Source organism: Triturus cristatus, chromosome 6 (assembly GCF_964204655.1).
Source record: "Triturus cristatus chromosome 6, aTriCri1.1, whole genome shotgun sequence".
NCBI lineage: Eukaryota > Metazoa > Chordata > Amphibia > Caudata > Salamandridae > Triturus > Triturus cristatus.
Window position 1 is genome coordinate 954,535,152 of NC_140589.1, and position 25,009 is coordinate 954,560,160.

Sequence of the window (25,009 nt, forward strand, 5' to 3'; positions counted from 1 at the left end):
AGAACAGGCAGCACCTATCACTTTTCAGAGTACCTGCCATTAAAGCCTTCATGGAAGGCCTAAAAAGAATAATTCCCCCCAGAGTACCACCCTCACCTGTATGGAACCTAAATATTGTTCTCACAAGGCTAATGGGGCCTCCCGTCGAACCTTCACACAAATGCGAACTGCAATTCCTAACATGGAAAACAGCTTTCCTTGTAGCCATCACTTCCTTAGAAGGGTCAGTGAGATACAAGCACTTACCATACAAGATCCTTTTCTTCAGATGCACCATAACAAAGTTGTTCTCCGTACCAACCCAAAATTCCTACCTAAAGTCATTTCCCCTTTTCACCTAAACCAATCTGTAGAACTACCAGTATTTTTCTCGCAACCACAGACCGTTGCAGAAAGGGCTCTGCACACACTAGATGTCAAACGAGCCTTACTCTACTACATCGAGAGAACACAACCTTTCCGAAAGACCAAACAACTGTTTGTCTCTATCTCTCCACCACACAAGGGCAACCCCATCTCGAAATCAGGGATAGCCAGGTGGATTGTAAAATGCATTCAGATTTGCTACCACAAAGCAAAACGAACGCTATCCGTTCCCCCTAAAGCCCATTCTACACGAAAGGTAGGGGCTTCCATGGCATTTTTAGGGAACATCCCATTAGATGATATCTGCAAAGCAGCTACATGGTCAACACCGCACACTTTCACCAAACACTATTGTGTAGATGTGCAAACTAAGCAACAAGCTAGTGTGGGCCAGGCTGTACTCAAAACATTATTTCAAACCACTGCAACAGATACCGTTGGTCGCCGCTAAGGTGGGAACTGCTATATAGTCTATGCAAAAGTGTGTAATCTGCAGCTCATATGCATCGAACGGAATATGCTACTTACCAGTATGCATCTGTTCTTGGCATGTAGAGCTGCAGATCTACACACGCCCACCCGCCTCCCCGGCTACCTGTATCCGTTCCAGTCTATCTTATTTAGATACAACACACATGGGTTTCTTCACTGTTATTACTACGCTCCATCTTTCCCTGCTGGCGAAAAACAATCTGAGGATGGAGCCGAAGCCCATGCGCAATACGATCCAAAGGAGGAGTCACCGACCGTGTGACTTCCAAAGACTTTCCAAGAGGAAAAACAAACTGCAAACATCCAGGCCCAACACCAGATGGCGATCTATGCAAAAGTGTGTAGATCTGCAGCTCTACATGCCAAGAACAGATGCATACTGGTAAGAAGCATATTCCTTACATTACACATTCGTTTTTTTGCAGTTGCTGGGAGAGTAAATGATTTGTCAATCACAGGATGTTGAGCCAATGCCCAGACTTGAACCGTGGTCCCCAGGTCTGAATTTGGCGGCTCTGACTGATACACTACATCTCTTCTTGACTTTTTAGTGTGTTTTCTGGGACAAAGCCAAGAGCACAGAATTATTTCCAGTAGCTCACCTAGCACTTAGTCTCTTCACTTGTGTTGCTTCTTTGCATTTCCTAACAAGCACTCCTTATGAGTGCACCTGCAGACAGTCTCTCTCTTTCATGTGTCTTGCACCCTCTTCCCAGGTCACATCCCGTTGCTTCCCACCTTGTCTTATTTATTTCTGTTTCCATAGATACAGCTCCCATCTTTTTGGCATCCTGCGCCCCATCTAAAAAACGTAATTACTGGGTCTTATAAATAATTTCCCCTCAGACTACAGGGATGAACAGTAAGTCCTATGTGCAGAGGCAATGAAAGGGACCCCGGGGCACGACTCCGCATTTATCGCTGCAAGATGTCTTTCCAGCCAGAGCTAGGCGCAGGCAAACACGCGTCACAGTCTGACATTATCTCAGTCCCTGGCCTCATCTGCATCCACACTGTACTTATCGGGTACATATTTTTTTTTTCTTCTCTTCGTCCTCACCCATTTACCTAATCTCCCGCTTTATAATACTGCCAGTAATAGAACAATATATTTACTTTCTCAAAATACAAGTCATAGCACTTTAACAGAGTTTCAGTCACTTATATTGCACAACTACTCACCAAGCTACAACTTGCAACAAATAAACAGCTTATTATTAATCATAGAGGCGAAACCTATTGCATTTACCAATGCTTGTTTAAACCTTGAACATCCTTCAAAAAAGAGTTTGTACACTGTTCACCTTAACATGCTCCCCTCTTTATGTTACCCACAATTTTCAAAAGTATGAATTTATCTCTAAGACACCTGCTAGGCCATATGGAGAACCCTCCATAGTTTGCCAAAATACACTGCACATATTCATGTGATTAGTGCAATGACAATTCACATTACAAACGGAACCTTATTTCGCGCCCCAAGTTCTCGGTCCCCACTGCACGGATGACCCCCCAACTTTCCCAATCAATAGTACCCACCGTGACACTTTTTGGCAACATTGTATGTAGATTGGTCAAACCACGCCAAAGTAAAAGCCAAGTCAAAAAATGTTTTTCGTGTCGAAACTAGGTCCTAACTAGAACTACCTATTGGCGACCACCAGTAGGTAGACGCCAGTAGTATTTAAAACTGTGTCAGCTGCCCTTGTGTAGTTGGTCTGATCGAAGGTAGCATTAAAAAAAATGTTATAAATGTCCTTGGCGCCATTTGGCAAATTGTCACAACTTTCCAAAAACAAATTTTATCCACTTCAGCTTCTACCTTTTGGGGTGATCCGTCAAATGGGGGCAAGAAAAAAAATAGAGGGGCCCAAAACGTGAATTTTTCCATGTTGATTCTAATAGGACACTTCCTTTGCAGCTACAGAAAAAAAGACTGAATAGAATTTCACTCAAATTGGCAGAGTTAGAACTATACTCAAAGTATTATTTTGTGTGATGAGGTGTAAATCTGTTCAGCCATTTTCAAGCCATTTGTTTTTAAAAAGATTCTCGGGGTAGTCATGAATTAGTAACAAATTTACGTTTATCTGACCATATGGGACCATAATTTAAAAAATATGGCCTTCTGGTTGACCCAAGGAGCTTTTTCTCCCTTGTGCGTCTGTTACCACAGACCCAGGACCGTTCTTGCTGTACTGAGTAATCTGAATGGCTAGCTGCAATTGAAAACAAAAATGCAGTAACTGTTACTTAAGGACTTGGGAACTCTGACCCTAATACTTAATTGTTTTTTAAGCCCATAAGGGGGGCAGAGTAGGCACACTCTGACCCTCTTATCCAACTATTTAGGTATAAACCTAAAAAGAAAATATTTGCTAACAGGTACCGAGACACCAAAGAGTTGTTGGGAGTACCCTGTGCAGCCCAGTGCAGGTACTGCACTTTTTTTCTTCTTTTTTTTCCTGTTACCCCACATGGGTAGGAAACTGACTACAGAGGGCAGGCTGGAGGTTCAGAGGCAGCTCACGGACAACCAAAGGCAGGCTAGAGTGGTGAAGGCAGGCTGGGGTCTGGCACAAAAGACCACAGAAGGACAAAATGGAAGGGGCAGTGGTAGCACAACGATCTCAGAGGGCAGCACAGTGGACCATGGAGGGCAGAAGGCAAGGGCAGGGTGAGGCGTACGGACCGCAGAGGGCAGGCCGGAGGGGCAGTTGTCGCACAATGACCGTGAATGTTAGGCTGAATGGTCAGGGCTTGGCACAAGTGACAATGGAGAGCAGAGGCAACACTAAGACCACAGAGCGCAGGCTGGAGGGGCAGCACAAGGGCTGTGGAGGGCAGAAGGCAGAGGCAGGACACTGACCATGGAGGCCTCGCTAGAGGGGCAAGGGCAGCACAGCGGACTATGAAGGGCAGGTTGGAGCGGAGCAGGGACAGCAAGCTGACCAGGAGGGTAGACCGGAAGCAGCAGAGGCAGCAAGCTGACCACAGAGGGCATGTGGGAGGGGGCAGAGGCAGCACACACAGAACGGCTGGCAGGTGGGAGGTGGCAGGGGCAGCAAGCTGATCATGGAGGGCAGGCAGAAAAGGGCAGACTGAAAAGGGCAGTGGCATCACATGGAGAAATGATGGCTGGTGGGAGTGGGTAAATGGGAGGAGCAGTAAGCGGAATACAGAGGACCGGCCAGAATAGACCGGGACAGAAAGCTGACCACAAAGGATTGGTGCGAGTGGTCAGAGGTAGCACACACAAAGTAGGTGGGAGGGAGGAAGGGGAAGCAAGCCTACCACAGTGGATAGGTCAAAGAAGCAGGAGCAGCATGCGAACAGCAGTAGCTAGGTAGGACAGTGCAGGGGCAGCAAAAGGACCACGCAGGCGGGAGGGGGCAGGGGCAGCAAGCTGATCACGGAGGGCATGCAGGAGGTCAGTTTGCTGGCGGGATGAGGGCAGGACAGCAAGAAGACCACAGAGGGCAGGTCAAAATGAGCAGGGGCAGCAGGGTGACTACTGAGGGCAGACGGCAGCAGACCGGGGCAGCATTTGGAGAAGGGATGGCTGGTGGGAGCAGGCAAAGGTAAGGGGTAGCAAGCGGAGCACAGATGGCAGACAAGAATGGCCAGGAGTAGCAAGCTGATCGTAGAAGGCAAGTGTGAGGCAACAGCGGCAGCTAGCAGACCGCGGAGGGCAGGCAGGAGGAGCGCGGGGCAGCACATGAAAAATGGAGGGAGCAGGGACAGCAAGCTGACCACTGAGTCGAGGCCGAAGGGACAGAGATCGCAAGCTCACCATTGAGGACAGGTGGAAGCAGGGCCGGACTGGCCATAGCGCGCACCAGGCGTTTCCCCGGTAAGCCGCTAGGGAGGGGGCCGGTTTTGGGCCCCTGGGGGGCCATTTTTGTTACCAGGGGTCGGTAATAACGGCTCCCTGTAACAAAATCGGCCGAAACCGGCCCTCGCAAACTGCTAGACTGCACTCCCCCTCACCCCAGGGGGGGCCGGCTGAGCAGTTTGCCAGGCCTAGTTTCTGTTCCCAGTCCGGCCCTGGGTGGAAGAGAGTAGGGATAGTACTAGGACAATGGAGTGCAAGCAGGAGAGGGGGCTGGGGCAGCAAGCTAAAAATAGGGGGCAGGTGGAACGGCCAGGAGCAACACAGACCATGGAGAATAGACAATAGACCACATTTATGATTGGCATGAAATGGAAACTAGGCTTGAGGGGTTTGGACAGCGCATGGACAACAGAGGGCAGTTGAGAGAGGCAAATGCAGCAAGTGGACAACAGAATGTAGACCGAAAGGTCAAGGGCAACAGTTAGACAATGGATGGTGTTTGGGAGTGGCTGCAGCAGCAGATCCTGTGTCCAACCAACCAGCTCTGTGCAGGACATGGGCCATGTGCAGTGCGGGTTAGCCGCTTAGATTAGTCTGGGCGCAGTGCCAACGCATCGGGGGCAAAACGCAGGCCCCTGCATTCTTTTCATTGCAAGATGGCCCTCAATCCTCCAGGGCACCCCAACAATGCAAGGAGGCCCCATTCTGTCCAAGGTCAATGAATATCTGTGAGCTATGGCAGACTCAAGGGTCCCTCACCACATTCTGCAGGTGAGCCCCACCATTTTGCATTACACCACTGCTGTGTACGACTGTGTGCTGCTGAAGATCATGAGCGGCGCCGGGATTATCCACCCTGGGGGGATTGGGTGCAGGGTCTGTAGTCAGTCCACTTGCACGTCCTTCAGCCGTGCACAGTGAGGGATTGGGCACCCATGGAGGGTTGGGCTCGGGCCTGCTCTGAGGCCAGGTCCTGCGGCCAATCCCCCGGCAACACATGGGTGAAGGCTGTGTGTAGCAGGGGTTGGGCCTGGGCAATCCCCCCTGCGCAAGGCCAAATGCCTAGCACAGTGGGGGTGTTGACTAAATATTGTCAAACAAAAACCAGAAATTCACTCGAAAAAAACAAAAAAAATCAAGTAAAGTTCTAGTTATCTGTTGACATGAGACCAAACCTAATACTAAACTAACAAAAATCCACCGAAATTTGCCAGTTATAGTTTTGCATGTTGGGGAAAGGTTATGGCCATTAACATTACTGAGGTGGTAGAAAACTGGGTCTAGGTGGACTCGCTGAAAGCCTTCCAGTATGAAAACCATATAGCAAACTGTCCTATTCATTGGATGATATCTGTGATGTCATCGGTGATGCCATCAATGATCTCAATTAACATGTTATGAGCAATGTGATACGTGAGGTTGTAAGCAGGGCATAGCTGGGGTACAAGTTATAGTTGGCTCACTGAACTAAAGGGTGCAAGTTCTAGTTAGCTCAGTGAGCTGTAAGATTAAAATGTGTTTTTAAACTTTCATTTTTTTAATCTCATTTCAACACCTAACTATACCGTCAGTGTAACTTTGTTTTCCCAGTGATTCATCACTGTAAAAAACAAAGGTCAAAGACGTGTCGGAACATTTTAAACCAACAAAAAATAGCACTGAAATCCACAAATTATAGTTATCTTTTGTAACTAAAACTTGTGCTCTAAGGTAACTAACTTGTGTCTTCACCGTACACAGTCTTGTCAGCAATGATGTCATTGAGCATGTTATGTGAAATGCGGTATGTGAGGAAATTAATAGTGTGCGAGTTCTAGTTACCCTGGTTCCCTAGAGACCAGTAGCACTGGGGAATTTCAGTATTGTATTTTTTTACTTTTTCAAGTTTAAAACTTTACATTGGCACTGAAACTTTCACCCAACTATAATATCACTTTAAACTTGTTTTTCAGTTCGTTGCTAAGATTATTTTTAGCGTAAAGATGTATTTTATTACCATAGGTAAAGTCAACCCCTTGCTGCACACTACCTTTTTCCAGCCAACCCCCTGAAGGCTGCCAACCTCTGCCGCTCATGGCCAGGCCCTGCGGATAACACCACACAGGCAGCCAAACCCTCGTTGGGCAACTGTACCTCTCCGCAAGCCTTTTGGGAAATGGGAGTGGGTGTGCACCCCTCTTCCCCAAGCCTCTATTGGCCCATGGGGCCCCATCTCCAAGGGCCTATTTTTTTTTTTTATATATATATATATATAAAAGGGGAGAAGAGTGCATGGTATTAGGAGAGGGAGAAGAGCAGCCCCGTCCCTTAGCCAAAATTGACCATGGGGATTCCATTCCTTGAGCAATAGAGTAATTTTAGAGGAGGGAGGCAAATGGTGACCCTCCCTAGCCTTAATGTGCCCCTGGGACCTCCATTCTCTAGGGACGAAAACATTTATTTTAGGGGAGGGAGGTGCATGCCCCCCCCTCCCTGGACCTTAGAGGACTGAGGGACCCCATCCCAGGACCTTATCCATTATAAGTGGGTGCCCTGATGCCGCCCATCTGATGAGGGGTAATGCCACGAAACTGGTCACAGGATGCTTGTTTCCAGTCCAGGAAGGACCTGGCTTGGCAGTTCGGGCTGGACTGTTCCCATAAGGAACAGGGTCAAGAATGATTTGCCAATGGTTGGGTCTAAACTGGGGTGGCATGGTGAGCAAAAAATGGATTTAACCTAGATTTCATGACTGGGGGTGATTGTATGATTCATTCAGCATCCCGTCCATTTGTTTGTGTAACGCTGATGCCGCCCAGGGCACCAACAAAACATAACATTGGGGGGCCGCAGAAGGAAGTCACAGGGCCCCCGCGGCTCCTACTTGCTCCAGCAATACTACCACCCGGCGGGACCAGCTATTTGTGCCTGCTTCTGCCATGCGGGAGCTATTAGAGATTCCCTGACTGCAAGAGCACGGGTAGGGAAACAGAAGTGTGCTCGCACACGGCGGGAGCATTTTCAAAGCTCTACTTTAAACCAGTCTCTTCTGTGCCACTGCTCTCTGTGCCATGAAATATGGCAGTGCACTGTACACCAGTCTATTCTATACCACTGTCCGGTATGCTACTCTACTCTGCACTTCTTAATTCCACTGCACTGTATCCCAATTAACTATATGCCACTCTACTGTACTATGCAGGACTTTAGGCCAATGGCTTGTACGCCACTGCACTCTACGCCACTCAACTCTGTGCCTCTGCACTCTGCGCCACTCCACGCCAGGCTTCTGCATGCAACACCACTCCACACAATGCCACTTTATGCCACTACTCTAATCCAGTCCACACAATGCACCTCCTTACACATTGATGTAAACTCGCTACACACACTACATTAGCTCTAACTCGGCACTCTATCAGATAGCGTTCTCGTAAATAATGTAATTAGACCCTTCATGAGCTTTGTTAGGAATGCTATAATTTAACTTGTGATAAGTGATGTAATATGAAAGGGGATTAAGCAGTGCATTGAGAAGGCGCGCGTTGTAGGTAATGTCGTGTGGCTAGCGAGCTCACCACACTGTGTACGAAGGGGGGTAAGTTATAGGACTTTACGGACTGGGCACAAGTTATAACTGAAAGCTAAACCTACAACTTTAGAATTTTTAAGGTTTGTGTAGTTTAAGTTAATCTATGAATCAACATGATCCTTGCTGTACAGGTGCTCGGCTGTCTCTTTACAGGGACCTTGCTCTGCTTCAGTGCAAGAATTCAACTGCCTAACGAAACTCGACTGTATATCTGTAGGCGCTCTGCTCTATCTGTGTATGAGCTCTCCTCTGTCTGTGCAGGGGTTCAGCAGTATGCGTTGTGTGTTTGTTACATGTATATAATGTCTTTAAACTAGACTTCAGGTCTAGTAGCCTTTTCCTAAAATGTTTTCTCACTCCATTCATATACATCTACATGATCAGCAGCACATTTATAAATGTTGTACTTGCTTGTGTAAGAGGGGTGAAGATGAAACAGCCTACCTTTCTATCTGCCCTTAGTATAAGGGACTCTGAGCTGGTCAACTGAAACTGTTGTTTTTTGGATTTGGTTCCTTTACCTGTAAGTACACCCAATCAGTTCGTGTCAAACCAGGTTGATTAGAGAACAGCTATATTATTTATTTATCCTTGAATTTGTGCATATGAAATGGTAGGGTGGTAAAATTATTTTAATTTGTAATTGAATTACTTATTTAGTCTTCTTTTATTGGTTGGAATTCTCAAGTTTCACATCTTGTTGGATAGGCACCATTCTATATTTAGTGTCTTATATTGTAAACTTTGAGCATGGACTTTCTTTAAATACACTTGATCATTGTAAACTGTATTTATGTTACAGTGCAACGTGTCAAAAATTAACATAGTTCATGGTGTTGTGGTCCCAGTGCCATATGATCCATATGCCTTGGCTTAATGAGAAGTTAATTCCTTTGTTTCATATTACGATGTACAACAAGTGCTTGAGGTTCCTTCTAACATTTGCAATTTGAGTGTTACTGTTTCAATAGTGGCATTTTCGGTGTGAGAAAGCTGTTTGACATTATTTGCCCCCAATTTTAATACTGATCTTGACTTTGCCTCTTCTTGTTGCAGGGAACTCCTGAATTTGTGATTTCATCTGGCTGTGTGCACTACTTCGAATGGAGAACATCTGCTGTGTGTAAAAAGGACACATTCAAAGCTGTAAAAGAGGTAATCAAAATCTGTAAATTAAATATATTTTGTAGGTACAATTGGTCAAAATCTAATGCCTTAAAAAGTTGTTCCCAGGTATAAAAACAAATAACCCTAACTTTGCATTAACCAATGAAGAGGAAAATCTCGATTTTTTTTTTTTTTTTTTTTTTTTTTTTTTTTATTTCGTTATGCCTCTCTCCATTTTATATCGTTTAACTACAATGTAACCTTGAACACTTGCCAAAAGAGGAGGGCATTAGAAGCACCACTTTGTCATGGTTTGCTTTTACCATGACATATTAACCTCACCAAATTAAAGTCTTCCAACTTTCAATCTCGAAAATCGACCCTATTATGTGTGTGATACCACAGAAGTCCGCCTTTTCACCTAACGTTTTCAGTTGTTATATGGATCTCCATCATCTATGCATGCAAGATCAGGTTGCAGGTTTTGTGGCTCAGAGGACCAATGCATTCACTCCAGGATTCCTCAAGTGAATCCACTGGGATTCAAACCTGTGACCATGAGCACAAAAAGCCTTTCATACTTCTGAGGTCAATAAAAGGACTTGTGACAGTAAACATCTGATTTGTAGCATGTGTTGGTCGTTGATGCATATGCTTAGAACTATTTTGTCATCTAGTGTTGTGCTTGGACAATTACAAGTTGTTTTTCTTCGAAGAAGTCTTTGTGTCACGAGGTATAGTGACTCCTCCGGTGTGTATTTAGCATGTTCCTCGGCTCCTTTGTTAGACTGTTTTTTCTGCCATCGCAGCTCGGGACCAAAGCTCGATTCCTCACCGAGGCCTTGGCAGGGACTCGTTTTTTTCTCTCCAACCAAACGGCTTTCAAAATCGAGCAACACCAGCTGGTGTTACTGAACATTTCCAAATGCCCGCCCGGGATCTGACCTGGCCTTCCAAAACTTCTTCTCCTCCACTCTTCATGCCAATGTCCATGAGGGATGGAAAACTCACCCTTCAGCTTTTGCCCTAAGTGCCAAGCGAAGTACTCCCGGCAAGACCAACATAAGGTGTGCAATCTCTGCTTGTGAATGGAACGCAAGGAGACTTCCTGCGAGGTGTGCTTGGCGTTCCGGTTGAAGAAAACACTTTGGCAGCCAAGGGAGCGTTGTTGGGCCCACACCACCATGCAGCGACACACAGAAGATGCACCGGACATCTTCGGGCAGCAGTCATCAGACCTCGGAAGACACAGAGTCACAGATGGTATCTCCAGATGTGCCGATACTGCTCGCTAACAGTGGGGACAGCTGGGACTTCGACCCCCGATTCCAGGCAGGAGCATGTGAGTACCTTGGTGAAAGCTGCCTGACCCCCTACCAAACCACCCAAACTGGCTTCTGGAGCCCCACTACCCTCGGGCCAAGCCTTTGACAAATATAAGGCTTTAAAATTAGTGGCAGTACCGAAAAAGGCCACTTCAGCACTACCAAAGTCAGGCAAAGACTCTGATCCGAAGCAGCGCACATCGGGTCCAAAGAATTCCTTGGAACCGAAAGATGTTTCAACACCTAAGCCCTCTGCATTGAAAATACATATGCACAAATCTGCATCGGGGTCAAAACCCTCTTCGGCATCCACCACGCCTTCGAGGCCAAAAATCAGTAAAGATGGTGCTGAGTCACAGCAAAGACCAGTGGAGCCCATTATAGAGTGCTTGCAAGACAAGCTCGACTGGGGACAAAAGTCTTTTTGTACATCCCGACACTGGGAAACAAGGCACCCAAGTACCACCACCTGTTTCCCTTACACTTCTCAAAAGTAAGAATGCATTTAGGAGGACATTGCTTGGCCAGAAATGGCTAAACCACCACCAAAGAAGGAGGACTGATGCACAAGACCTTCCTCCTTCCTCTCACTGATCAGTCTCCTACTGTTGACAAACAACCAGAGGAATACAATAGCCCCTATTTCACAGATCCACAGGGGGGGTGTTGATAGTGCCCCTGATCCATGAGCTCTTTATAATGTGGATCCGGTGGATAATTCTGATCCTAACATCTACCCATCTAAACCATGACCTCCAGATGATATCATATGACATTATCAGCAGAGTTGCTGCTTACCATAGGATAACCCTACACACTTTACAGAAGGAGGAGGATTTCCAAGTAGAAACACTTAATAGATCTCACAAGACAGCTCAATCGCTCCCTATGCTTAAAGGCATGTTTTCCTCTACACAGGACATAAATAAGCAGCCAGTTAAATGTAGGTTAGTCACCCGTAGAATTGAAAAATGTACAAGGCATGCCCATTTGACCCTGACTATATTAAGGGCCAACTTACACCAGATTCATTAGTGGTACACACCATCAGGAAAAATGCAAATTGTCAGGGCACAGAAGACTCCTACAGATAAGGAAAGTACAAAATACAATGCTGCAGGCAAGCGCGTCGCAGCACAGGCAGCCAACCACATGCATATTGCAAATTCTATAGTGCTGCTTTCCAGATATAATTGTGCAACATGCAGGAACTACTGCAACACCTCCCTGATTATTATCAACAATGTGGTATGCAATTGGTAAAAGAGGGCAGGTCTATCTCTGCTCTAATGCTACTATACAGTGTGCCTTGGACTCTGCAGACACAGCTCCTTCGAGGTCATCACCAGTGTCCTTATCAGGCATCAGTCCTGGTATGGCTGAGTCTCTGGCTTCAAAGCGGACATGAAGCAACACTTGCTCAATTTACCATTTGATGGACAAAATGTTTTTGGTCAACATGTGGATGAAATGTTAGAAAGGTTAAAGAAGGACACAGATACTGATGAGGCAATGGGTGCCTACAGACATATCAACACTCTAGTTGTGGCCAGTACAGGGTGCAGCCAAAGGGGGTGGGGGTTGGCCACTGACTCTGGTACTGCCCATAAACAGGGCTCATATCAAAGTCAATTTACCAGAGGTTCATACTATAAGCACGCTGCAGAAATAGAGGTAGAGGCCATGCAACTACTACCAAAAAGCCCACCCCTCTAAAACAGTGACCACCTACCCCCACCATATAAAACATCTGTTTAGGGAAGGTTAAAACATTTCTATCCTCACTGACAGGACATCACCACAGACCAATGGGTACTATCAATAATCAAAAATGGGTATTGCCTAGAACTCAAGTAGACCCCATCAAGGATATGCCAGCAAGTACACAAAATATGCCACAAAAACGTCTTACCCTTTTACAGGCTGAGGTCCAAACTATCCTTCAAAAAGGGGCAATCGAGATCGTACCCTTACAACATCGGGGATGTGTTGTTTTCTCATCCCCAGACAGCACTAAACATTAAGGACCATCCTACATCCCAGGCTGCTCAACAGCTACATCTCCTCAGAACAATTTCACATGGTAGCGCTACAAGAGGGGATACCACAGCTACAGCAAGGGGATTTCATGACGTCATTAGACCTCAAAGATGCATACGTCATTTTACCATACATCCAGCGCACTGCTGGTATCTCCGTTTCCAACTCAACGGCCAGCACACCAATTAAAAGTGCTACCTTTCGGGGGTCACTACAGCTCCGAGGGTTTTCACCAAATGCCTTGCAGTAGTGGCGGCTTATCTCACAAGGGAAGGAATACACATTTTTCCCCAACTCATCGACTGGCTCATCAAGAGCACAAACTACCAGCAGTGTCTTCAGGACAGTAAACAGGTTATCAACCTTCTGCACAAACTGGGGTTTACTCTCAGCCTACTAAAGTCTCATCTACAACCCCTACAAAGACAGTCCTTTCTAGGCGCAATACTCAGTTCAGTCACCGCCAAAGCCTATCCCAATCCATAAAGAGTGCAAATGTTCACACATACATTGCCTCTTTTTCAACCACAAGCTCAACTATCAGTAAAAGTAGTAATCCGTCTTTTAGGTATGATGTCTTCCTGCATATCCATAGTACCACACTCCCTCCCTCATATGTACCCCCTTCAGCGCACTCTGCAATCTCAGTAGTCTCAAGCGGAGGGGCATCTACAAGATCTAATGTTGGTAGGGCCAGCGACCCATCACCCTTTGCAGTGGTTGAACAGCAACAACCTGTTGCATGTTCAGTCCTTCAAAGCCCCAATTCCGCAAGTCACTATTACCACAGACTCATCCCTTCGGGGATGGGAAGCACATATGTAGGATCTCACAGTTGACGGTCTATGGGCAGTATATCGGAGGCATCTACTTAACAATCATCTAGAGCTTCTAGCAATTCAACTTTCCAAAGCTTTTCACAGCCACCTACACCAGAAGGTAGTGCTGATTCGCACATACAATATGATTGGAATGGTTTATTTTAAAAAGCACGTAGGGGGGGCACTCCTCACAGCTGTCACTCCTATCAGAGCACATCTAGCACTGAGTAATCTCCCACAAAATCCACCTCATAGAAGAATACCTACCTGGGGTGGACAACTACTTCGCAAATATGCTCAGCAGAACACATCAGCAGGTATGAGAGTGGAAGGTCAACCTACTACTACTCCACTCTTACTTCAAATGATGTGGGACACCCGACATAGACCTGTTTTCCAAATTCTAAAGCTCCAGGTTCCCTCACCCTCAATCCAAGGGCAATGCCCTGTGGATGAATTGGTCAGGAGTATTTGCCCACACCTTTTCTCCTCTCCCACTCATTCCACATGGTACAGAAACTAACATAAGACTCTAACACTAATAGCCCCAACATGGGCATGGCAAGCATGATTCACGACCCTAGTACAACTATCTGTAGTGCCATACGAGAAACTACCTTTTTGGCCACATCTACTGACTCAAAATCAATTGAAGGTAATGCATACCATTCCCAAGCAGCAAAATCTAGCAATTTGGCTCCTGAAATCCTAGAACTTGGGCATCTGAAATTACCACAAGAATGTATGGACATCCTTAAACAAGCTTGTAGGCCTACAAATAGAGCATGCTACTCTGCAAAATGAAAACGCTTTGTAGATTACTGTACAAATCAACAAATCCAGCCTTTAGCACCCACAGTGCAAGTCCTTATAGATTATCTCTTCCATCTCCAGCAAGCGGGGCTCGCTTACACATCTATCAAATTACACTTAGCAGCCCTAGCTGCCTTCATACCGAACAGCCAACATATGTCCATGTTTAAAATACCAGTAATCAAAGCATTCATGGAATGACTCAAAAAGGTTATCCCACCTTCCACTCCACCAGCCCCAGCAGGGAACCTAAACATTGGTCTTAAAAGGCTTATTGGGCTACCATTTGAACTACTTTATTCATGTCAACTTCAATTTCTAACCTGGGAAGTTGCCTTCCTAGTGGCAGTCACTTCTCTCAGAAGGATAAGTGAACTACAGACACTTAATTTACAGGAACCTTTCTTTTAAAAATTTCCATTAAAATTAGTTCTACAAACTAAATCCAAAATTCCTACCCAAGGTGGTCTCAGTTTTTCACACAAGTCAGACCATAGAACTACCAGTTTTCTTTTCTAACCCAGACACAGTAGAAAAGAAAGCTATACATATATTAGATGTCAATAGGGCTATCATGTTCTTCATTGATAGAATAAAATCCTTTAGGAAAACACAACTTTTTGTCGCATTTTCCAAACCTCACCAGGGGGCACCCATATCCAAGGCAGGAATATCGATCGATTGATAGTTAGATGCATTCAAACCATCTACCAGAAAGCCAAAACTGTACTTACAGTACCACCACAGGCTCATTCCCCACATAAACCGGGAACCACTATGGCTTTTCTAGGAAATATCCCTGTAGAGGATATTTGCAGAGCAGCAACATGGAATAACCCACATACATTCATGAAACACTACTGTGTTTGTCTTTACAGATCAACAAGCAACAGTGGGTCAATCTGTACTTAAAACACTATATCTGAAAGAAACACGTTAGTTAGATTCCTCACCTTAGAATATCCCCAGGCGTCAGACTGGATCCGGAAGATTTTTCGTCAGCAATACCCCTTGCGCGTCGCTAGGCGTCGTCTGCGGCTCCGCGTCCGTCGTCGGCGTCGTGCGCCGGGATGACGTCGTCGGAGTACTTAGACGCCGCCCTCGCGCGCTGACGTCAGTTCTTCTTTTTTCCGCGCCAGTAAGCGCAGATCCGGGAGAGCTACCCCTTTAGTCAATTTTTGACTAACTTTTTTGATCCTTTTTGATCGTGTCTCGACACCGGTGCCGGTAGGATGCCTGGGTTTAAAGCCTGTACGGACTGTAACCGATTGATGTCGGTTACGGACCATCACCGCCGGTGCCTTTACTGCTTGGGCCTCGATCACGACGCGGAGTCGTGTTCGGACTGCAAGGCCCTGACCTCGAAGGCTAGACTGGAGCGCTCCCGTAAGCTTCTCGAGATTCGCCACTCGGCTCCGCGCGCCTCTCGATCCCGGTCCAGGAGGAGGTCCAAGGATCGGTCGCGGAGCCGCAGCCGACGTCACCATCGGTCGTCGGGATCCAAGTCTTCGGGTAAGTCGAAGCATTCCAAGAAGTCCAAGAGGCGACACCGCTCTTCGGACTCCCCTCGCCGGTCGCGCGACTCGGCCGAGGGTCAGGGTGGTTCCACCCCCGCGGCTCCGGCGAAGCCGCAGGCGCCGCGCCCGTCCCCATACCCTCCGGTCCCTGGGACTAACGCGACGCCGGCGGAAGTCAGTGCCTTCCTCTCGGCCATGAGGAACCTGGCTCCGCCGTCGGCGCCCGCTGGTGCGCCTTCGGGCCCCGCGGACCCGACTGGGCTGCCTTGCCTGCCGGTGGCTCCGGCCTCGACGCCGCAAGCGCCCGAGGGACCCGTTCTCGAGTCCCCGTCGACGCCGGTCAACCTCGTCACGCCTCCGCCGGCGTAGACACCGGTACCACCCCCGACGTCGACTCCGCTCGACGTCGTACCCCAGTTCAGTCCCACTCCGGGCCCGGCGCCGGTCCGGCGTCGATGGACGCCGAGATCGGCGCCGCTAGAGACACATTATGTCTACCGCCCGGCTCCGTTACTTTCTCCTCTATACCAGGAGTCGGATGATGGGGACAACTGGGAGGGATCCGAGGATCCTATGGCCGCTCAGGCTCAACTGTCCCAGGACTGGGCAGATGAACTGGGGGAGGCCAGTGGCCTGGATACCTCTCCAGACACTGGATTTGTCTCTCCTCCGACTGTGGCTTCGGAGGAGGGCGCTGCTTTCTCTGTGGTGCTGCGCAAGGCGGCCGCAGCCCTTGGGCTCGAGCTGCCTGCCGTGGCTGTGAGGACTAACGTCCTTACTGAGGTGCTTCAGTCTGCAGCAAGCTCCACTGAGCCTCTGCTGCAATTCAATGAGGCCCTCATTGACGTTCTGCAGGGCACCTGGTCCAAGCCCTCCACAGTTCCCCCTGTGGACAGGAACGTCGCCAGGCGCCACCGCCCTGCTCCGGGCGACCCCAGTTTTCTGTCCCAACACCCTACCCCTGAGAGCCTGGTTATCCAGGCCTCCACCTCCCAATCCTCTTTCCCGACCGCCCCGCCGGACCGGGATTCCAAGAGACTAGAACAGTTTGGCAAGAAGCTGTTCTCTTCCCTTAGTTTGGGCCTGCGGTCTTTGAACACCGCTTGTCTCTTGGACCGTTATTCCCACTCTCTGTGGGATGCGGTGGAGGACGCGCTGCCCCTGTGTCCGGAGGAGGTCCGGACACGACTTACCCAGGCTCTGGCCGATGGGAGGGATGCCGCGCGACATGCTATACGTTGTGGGCTTGACACCACGGACTCGCTGGGTAGGGCCATTTCTACCACAGTGGCGCTTAGACGTCACGCCTGGCTGCGGTCCACGTCATTTTCGGGCGATGTCCAGAGCACTCTCATGGACATGCCGTTTGATGGCACTCTCCTGTTTGGCGAGAAAGCGGACAGTGCGCTGAACCGCTTTAAGGACTCCCGGGCTACGGCCAAGTCCTTGGGCCTCTCGGCCCCGCGGTCGCAATCTTCCGCCTTTCGCCCCTTTCGTGGTCAAGGAAGGGGTGCCTCCTCATGTGCGCCTAGCCACCAGCCGCAGAACCAACCTGCGCGGTCGCGGACGTGGTTTCAGCCGAGGCGGTTCTGGAGGACGACGAGGTCAGCCCACATCCACCCCGGCAGCATCCGCCTCAAAGCCTTCCTAGTCCGAGCTTTCAGGCCCATTCCACGCCAGTGGGCGGCAGAGTTCGCCATCACCTGCTCCACTGGCGGTCCATCACATCGGACAGGTGGGTGCTGCAAATCGTCAGAAGGGGCTACTCCCTCTCCTTCGAGACGACCCCTCCAGCCATGCCACCGCAGCACCACCGTATCTCGGGGGATCATTTGAATCTTCTCCACGAGGAAGTTTCGGCCCTCTTGGCCAAGGGGGCCGTCGAGCGCGTTCCGAGTCCAGAAGTAGGTCGTGGTTGTTATTCCCACTACTTTCTGGTTCCCAAGAAGGGCAAAGGGGGCCTACGCCCTATCTTGGACCTCCGGAACGTCCATGCCTTCCTCCGGAAGGAAAGGTTCAAGATGTTGACCTTGGCTCAGGGTCTAGCTGCCCTAGACCCCGGAGACTGGATGGTAGCGTTGGACTTGCAGGACGCATATTTCCACATCCCCGTCCTGCCGGCCCACCGGCGTTACCTGCGGTTCACAGTGGGCCAAGAGCACTTTCAGTTTACCGTGCTCCCCTTCGGCCTCACCAGTGCCCCTCGGGTGTTCACGAAAGTGATGGCGGTGGTCGCAGCTCATCTGCGCAGATCAGGGGTTCCAGTCTTCCCCTATCTCGACGACTGGTTGTTGAAGGCGGGCTCGCCCCAGGCAGTCGTCTCCCACCTCCAGACTACGGCGGATCTCCTGCATTTGCTGGGGTTTTCCATCAACGTGCCGAAGTCACACCTGAGTCCCTCTCAGAAGCTCCTTTTCATCGGAGCGGTTCTCGATTCGGCGCAGTTCCGGGTCTATCCACCGGAACAGCGGGTCCGGGATATACAGGCCCTGATTCCCATCTTTCGGCCTCTATCCTGGGTTTCGGTCAGGCTAGTGTTGCGGCTTCTGGGGCTGATGGCCTCCTGCATCCTACTAGTGCATCACGCCAGGCGGCGCATGCGGGCTCTGCAGTGGGACCTGAAGTTTCAGTGGGCCCAGCATCACGGCAACCTGTCCGACCATGTCTTGATCTCGGAGGGCACTGCACAGCAGTTGCAGTGGTGGCTCACGGACCGCGATTGGGTCATGGGCAGAAGCCTCTCCCTTCCCCAACCGGAGCATGTCGTAGTGACGGATGCGTCCCTCCTGGGATGGGGTGGCCATATGGGAGAGGCGGAGATCAGAGGCCTCTGGTCTCCGGCGGAGTCTCGCCTCCACATCAACTTGTTGGAGCTGAGAGCGATCCGACTTGCACTGAAAGCCTTCCTTCCCTCTGTCAGGGGAAGTGTCGTGCAGGTGTTCACGGACAACACAACCGCCATGTGGTATTGCAACAAACAGGGCGGGGTGGGGTCGTGGACCCTTTGTCAGGAGGCTCTGCGCCTCTGGACGTGGCTGGAACACCAGGGCGTCACCCTAGTGGTTGAACATCTGGCGGGCTCTCTGAACGCCAGAGCAGACGAACTCAGCCGCCGGTGCATGATGGATCACGAATGGCGTCTGAACTCCGAGGTGGCGCAAGGTCTCTTTCAGCAGTGGGGAGAGCCTTGGTTAGATCTATTCGCCACCGAAGAGAACGCGCAATGTCAGCAGTTCTGCGCGTTGGAATTTCCAAGGCGGCACTCGCTCGGCGACGCTTTTCGTCACGAGTGGAGTTGCGGTCTGTTGTACGCCTTTCCGCCTATACCACTTCTGCCCAGAGTGCTGCAGAAGATCAGGCACGACCGGGCCCAAGTCATCTTGGTGGCTCCGGATTGGGCACAAAGGTACAGGTATCCCGAGCTACTCAGTATGTTGACCGATCCTCCGATACGTCTGCCCCTTCGGGAGGATCTTCTGTCGCAGCAGCAGGGGACGGTCCTCCACCCGAACCTGTCCAGCCTCCACCTCCATGCGTGGAGATTGAGCGGCGGCAGTTGATGCCATTTGACTTGCCTCCTGAAGTCTGTGATATCATTCTGGCAGCCAGGCGTCCCTCCACAAAGACGGTATACGCCTGCCGGTGGAACAGATTTGTGGCATGGTGCACAGCAAAGGCTGTGGATCCCCTTTCCGCCCCTCTTTCTGAGGTTCTCCTCTTTCTTCTTTCTTTGGCCCGGCAGGGCTCTGCCCTGGGCACCCTGAAAGGTTATCTTGCTGCCATCTCTGCCTTCTTGCGGCTTCCTGATCAGCCTTCCCTTTTCAAGTCCCCTGTAGTTACACGCTTTCTAAAGGGCATTACTCACACGTTCCCTCCTGTCCCTTTTGTAATGCCTCAGTGGGACTTGAATCTTGTTCTCACATTTCTAATGTGTGCTCCCTTTGAGCCTCTTCATAATTGTCCTCTTCGTCTGCTGACGCTTAAGACTGCTTTCCTGGTAGCCATCACCTCGGCTAGACGGGTGAGTGAGCTCCAGGCTTTATCTTCAAAACCTCCTTTTCTCTCTGTTCATCCGGACAAGGTTGTTCTTCGGCCTCGTCCCTCCTTTCTTCCGAAAGTGGTGACCCCCTTTCATCTTGGGCAGTCTGTCACCTTGCCCACCTTCTTTCCGCCTCCGCATCCTTCCAAAGAGGAAGAGAGGCTCCACCGTCTGGACCCAAAACGTGCGCTCTCCTTTTATTTGGACCGCACAAAGCAGTTCCGGGTGGACGACCAACTTTTCGTTGGATACGTGGGTGCTAAGAAGGGGAAAGCTGTGCACAAACGGACCATCTCTCGGTGCGTCGTTTTGTGCATCAAAATTTGTTATTCCTTGGCAAAAAAGGACCCTCCTGTTGGGCTGCGCGCCCATTCTACTCGGGCCACAGCGGCTACTACTGCTTTGGGACGGGGTGTCCCTTTGCAGGACATTTGTCAGGCGGCAACGTGGGCTTCGCTACACACGTTTGCCAGGCATTACTGCCTTGACAGCCAAGTCCGGAGGGATGGCTTCTTTGGCCGTTCTGTCCTCCAGGACTTTCTGGTGTGATCTTGGTTCGCAGACCCACCACCGGGGATGGTATTGCTTGGGTATCTATTCTAAGGTGAGGAATCTAACTAACGTGTTTCTTTCAGATGAACAAGTTACTTACCTTCGGTAACGATGTATCTGTAAGAAACATTAGTTAGTTAGATTCCTCACCGACACACCCATCCTCCCCGTTCTGCGAACTGACATCTAGGGTTAAGGTTATCCTTTTCAGGCCCCTAGATTTTATTTTCGGGCACCAGTGTCGGTCTTTGCATGGCTCTGCGTTCCTGGCGCGGAAGGCTATGTATAAGAACTGACGTCAGCGCGCGAGGGCGGCGTCTAAGTACTCCGACTGCGTCATCCCGGCGCACGACGACGCCGACGACGAACGCGGAGCCGCAGACGACGCCTAGCGATGCGCAAGGGGTATTGCTGACGAAAAATCTTCCGGATTCAGTCTGACGCCTGGGGATATTCTAAGGTGAGGAATCTAACTAACTAATGTTTCTTACAGATACATCGTTACCGAAGGTAAGTAACTTGTTCTTCAAAACAGTACTTCAACCAATCACTAGCCACCCCAAAGGGGAGCAATGTGTTACATTTGATGCTAGGCCTATGTTTCTACAGCCAACACATACTAGGAATGGAATAGGTTACGTACCCTGTAAGCATCTATTGTAGTGCTGTAGATTCATATGCACACGCCCTCCTCCTCGGAAGCTTATGGTTGCAGTATTTGCTACTATATTTAGCATATTGAGCTACACACGCACTTCTGCACATGTTTCTCTATTCTGTCCCTGTAGTGCTCCTTTTCTAACACTCTCCTGATGAGCCAAAAAAATTTAACGAAGGGGCTGAGGAACTTGCGCAATACACACTGGAGGAGGAGTCCCTATACCTCATGACCCGAAGACGTTTTGGAAAAAAACAATTTGTAATCATTCAAGCCCAACACTAGATGACAGGGTATTGTGAAACATATGAATCTATGGCACTACACGCTAAGCATAGATGCTTACAGGGTAAGTAGCAGATTCCTTATTCAGCGCCAAGCTGTCCAAGCAGTAAATGATTACAAATAGATGACACACAGATCCAACTCAGATTAGTGAATAATTCTGGAATGTTTCAAACATGGCTCACTTTGCATCACATCAAAATCACTGGGTGCAGTAAAACTGTATTGGCTTAAATAGTGTAAGAATTGAAATCCCTCATGAATTATTAGGTTTTCCCTCTCCCTCTTCCTCCTCCCCTTGGCCCCTCCCTGACTATAGGTTCAGATAGTGTACACGCACTGTGATTCAGTTTTAACCAATTTTGGTTTGCTGAGGTACATGTTGTATCTCATCGAAATCTAAAATTAAAAAAAAGTCCTACTCCTTGCCTGTCTGCGCTTGAAAGACATCAGTGATCAGACACATCTCTGTTGTGAGGGATTGGGTTCTGATCTATAAAAAGCTCCTTTTAGGCTTTTTGGACCTCCTGGTGTTTCTTCCTCAGAGTAAGTCTCTCTAATGGAGTCTCACTCACTGTAAGCTTCATTTTAGGGTTGAGCCTTTGACATCCTGCGTTATTGCATGCGCTCGCTTGCTAGCACTGTTGTTTTCAGTAATCGGCTTGAAGCCCTCCTGTTGCTTTCCATTTGTTGTATTCAATTTCACTCTTCTTTGCTGTCTTATAGTTGGCCAGCGCTGGCCAACAGTCCCTTCTGTTTGTCTCCGTGGAGCAGGGGCCAAGCACAGATTACTTGAAATTAATCAGTGCCCGTCCATGCTCCAACGCGATTGAGGTACTTTTTCTTTCTCCACTCTTCAAGCCCCCTGCCCTTTCTGGCAGTGGGTGGGAACTTTGCCCTCTCAGTCAATGGGGCGGGATCCACCAGTCAATTAGGTGTACTTATTAATTTAAGAGAATATGTACTAGCTCCGGTAAAAAGCGTTAATCCTGTTCGATATGTCCCCTTGATACTCCTATGGATTGGTAGGGTCCCCCCTCTAGGGGAGCACATGCTGCTGTTTTCGATCGTGGGTTGCCTTGTGGTTTGATTTTGTTTGTTATTTATGTTAAAAAAAAAAAAAAACGTCATGTGTGGTCCTGGATGGTGTGGCCATCAACGCGGTTAACTCCTGTACGTTTCCCTTTGCCGCAGCCTGCGTTCTACTGTGTGTATCTTATGCTCCTCTTGTTTGCTAGCGGCCGGCCTGAATGTTGTAGGCCCATCTTTGTATATTCTTTGAACTTTGTAATAAACGGTTTAAAAAAAAAAAAAAAAATCCTGTTCGATATGTGTTGCATCTCAGGGCACATGCTGCATTTTCTGCTCAGGAGGCTGGTGATTTTACATGCGTCAGCAGAGGCCAGAGCTGCCAAGTACAACATCAGAGGAGCGATGCCACCCATGCTGACCAGCATCTGCGTCACTCACCAGCTCTGGTTTCAAAGATCGCCTCAGCTCAACTAAAGGCCTTTGTAAAATGACAGAAAAATATCTAGCCTTTTCAGTTTTTAGCAAGTATATATATATTTTACAGTTTCATATAGTGTGAAATCAACACAAAGGAATCCGAGCGCTTTACATGAGCATCAGTTTCGTTACAGAAGGTCACATTCATTTTTGTTAGGCGCGGGGGAATTAGGTGATTTGCCCAGAATCACAGGATGTTGAGCGTTGTTGCTGAGACTCAAACCCGGTTCCCCAGCTTCGAGAGCTGCCGCTGCAGCCCTAAGGCTACATCCTATAGTTATTATTCTGCCACGTGTTTTTGATGTGATGTCTGTCCCAGCAAAGTGAAAGTGGCACTGCTGTAATCTCTCCTTCCTCCCTTGTGTTATTTTCCCTACACCTCCCTCCTCCCACTGTCTGTGATTATTTCACTTTTGTTAACCCTGTCAGTGCTCAAGTGGAGAGGTAGTTTGCTCTCTTTTTTAGGTCTCGCCTGGCGTTGGAGCGCATGCGCTCCTTGCCTGCCAGAGCTATAGTAAACAAGTTACTTTTGAGAAGGGGACTCGAGCCCCGCCCCTCATTTCCATTGGTCCGCGTTTGTGGTAAACGCTGGCTTCCCATTAGAAAGGAGGGTATTTCGTTGCCTCCCTTTCGCTTTTTGCCGGACTGGCTCGCCCGATTCACGGCTGTGGTGAAGACTTTTCTTATCTGCTTGTTTATTTACCAAGCAGATAAGAAAAGGCTTCTCCACAGCCGTGAAGCAGGCACGGAGCTGAGAGGCGCACAGGGCCACGGGAAGGACAGGGCCAAGGCAGTAGCCTCTCTCACTTTTGCGGCCTCGCGTCTGTCTCCAGTCTCTTTTCTCTCCACCTCTCTTCTTCACTCCATGTCTCTTCCTCCCTCTCCCCTCTGTAACTCCTCCTTCCTCTCTGTCTCGTCTCCTCGTTTCCTCTGCCTCTCCCCGCCCTGTTTTGGCGTCTCACCCTCTCCCTGTGTGTCTGAGCCCTGCCTTCCAGCGCAGTCCAGGCTGAAAATACAAGGATTGGGTTTCTCCTCTCCGCTGCCCACTCCCCCCCCCTCCGCCCCCCTGCCACCCTCCCTCCATCCTCGCCTCTCTCCCATAACTCGGAGGAGCTCCCCAGCCCGCCAGCCGCCATGGCCCTCCAACCTAGCCTTGCCGACCTCAGGAGGAACAAAAGGGCGCCTCAGTTTGTTCTTTTTGGGTGCTTGCTTATTTCAAATGCACTCCATACTAGAAACACCAAGGACTCTGCAAGTCAGGATTGAGGGGCCCTGCAAGAGCTGTGGGGGTCCCGTTGCTCGAACAGCAGAACAGAGGGTGCCGCAACTCGACTGAGGAGCATTTGGGCAGCTAATGAGGGCATCTCTCGGGGCACTAAGTACAGCGAGTAACGCCTCCCTTCGCAGTGGAGCCTGTTTCTATAGCGACAGGGCCCTGCCCATTTGGGGTCCTCTTATATTTAGATATTTTTGTTTTTACTGTTCTGAAGTAAACAAAGCCACAATGGCGGATTTCCTGGATACCCAAGCAGTCTGCCCTTCAGCTCTGTCCATTTTCCCTGCGTGCTGGAGGGGGTGGTAAGGGGGGGAGAAAGAGGGACGGAGTGAAAGGTGAGAAAAGGCACGAGAGAAAGAGAGCGGGAGGTCGATTTCCTTTTCAAACATTACTAACAGGACCATTTGCTTGGAAGAGTGTACACAGATACTTTCATTGTATACATTGATGTCCTATCTGTTTTCGGAATTTTGACCAACTTTCTCACAAACATCTCTGCAGCATTGCCACTAACCTCCTGAGTTAGCTTACTGGATTCAGCCCCATGATGTGCCGGCTACACTCAGATCTTATCAGCAGGCGCATTAGCCCATGAGTGTTCAGTCCAAAAGCTTCCATACAGAGGTTCTTCAGTTTCTGATGGGAGGCCGTGGAACCTGCCTTGAGCCATATTTGGTCCACTTAGAGTGTGCTCGCACAGCCCTACAGTCAGTTCCCCCTCACTAACACCAGAATATGGCTTAACGGCCAGAGTGGCCGACTTTGAAGCTGGGGAACCAGGTTCGGGTCTGAGGGAGGTTTAA

General features: G+C 49.1%; 1 protein-coding gene across 1 annotated transcript in view; it reads left to right on the forward strand.

Moving 5' to 3' along the window:
• Positions 1-25,009, forward strand: part of IGF2R (insulin like growth factor 2 receptor) — a 1,674,612-nt gene that overhangs the window by 156,541 nt on the left and 1,493,062 nt on the right. Inside the window, exon 4 of the mRNA XM_085611652.1 lies at positions 9,321-9,419. Within this exon, the coding sequence (XP_085467778.1) occupies positions 9,321-9,419 (99 nt within the window). The remainder of the gene's footprint in view (positions 1-9,320; positions 9,420-25,009) is intronic.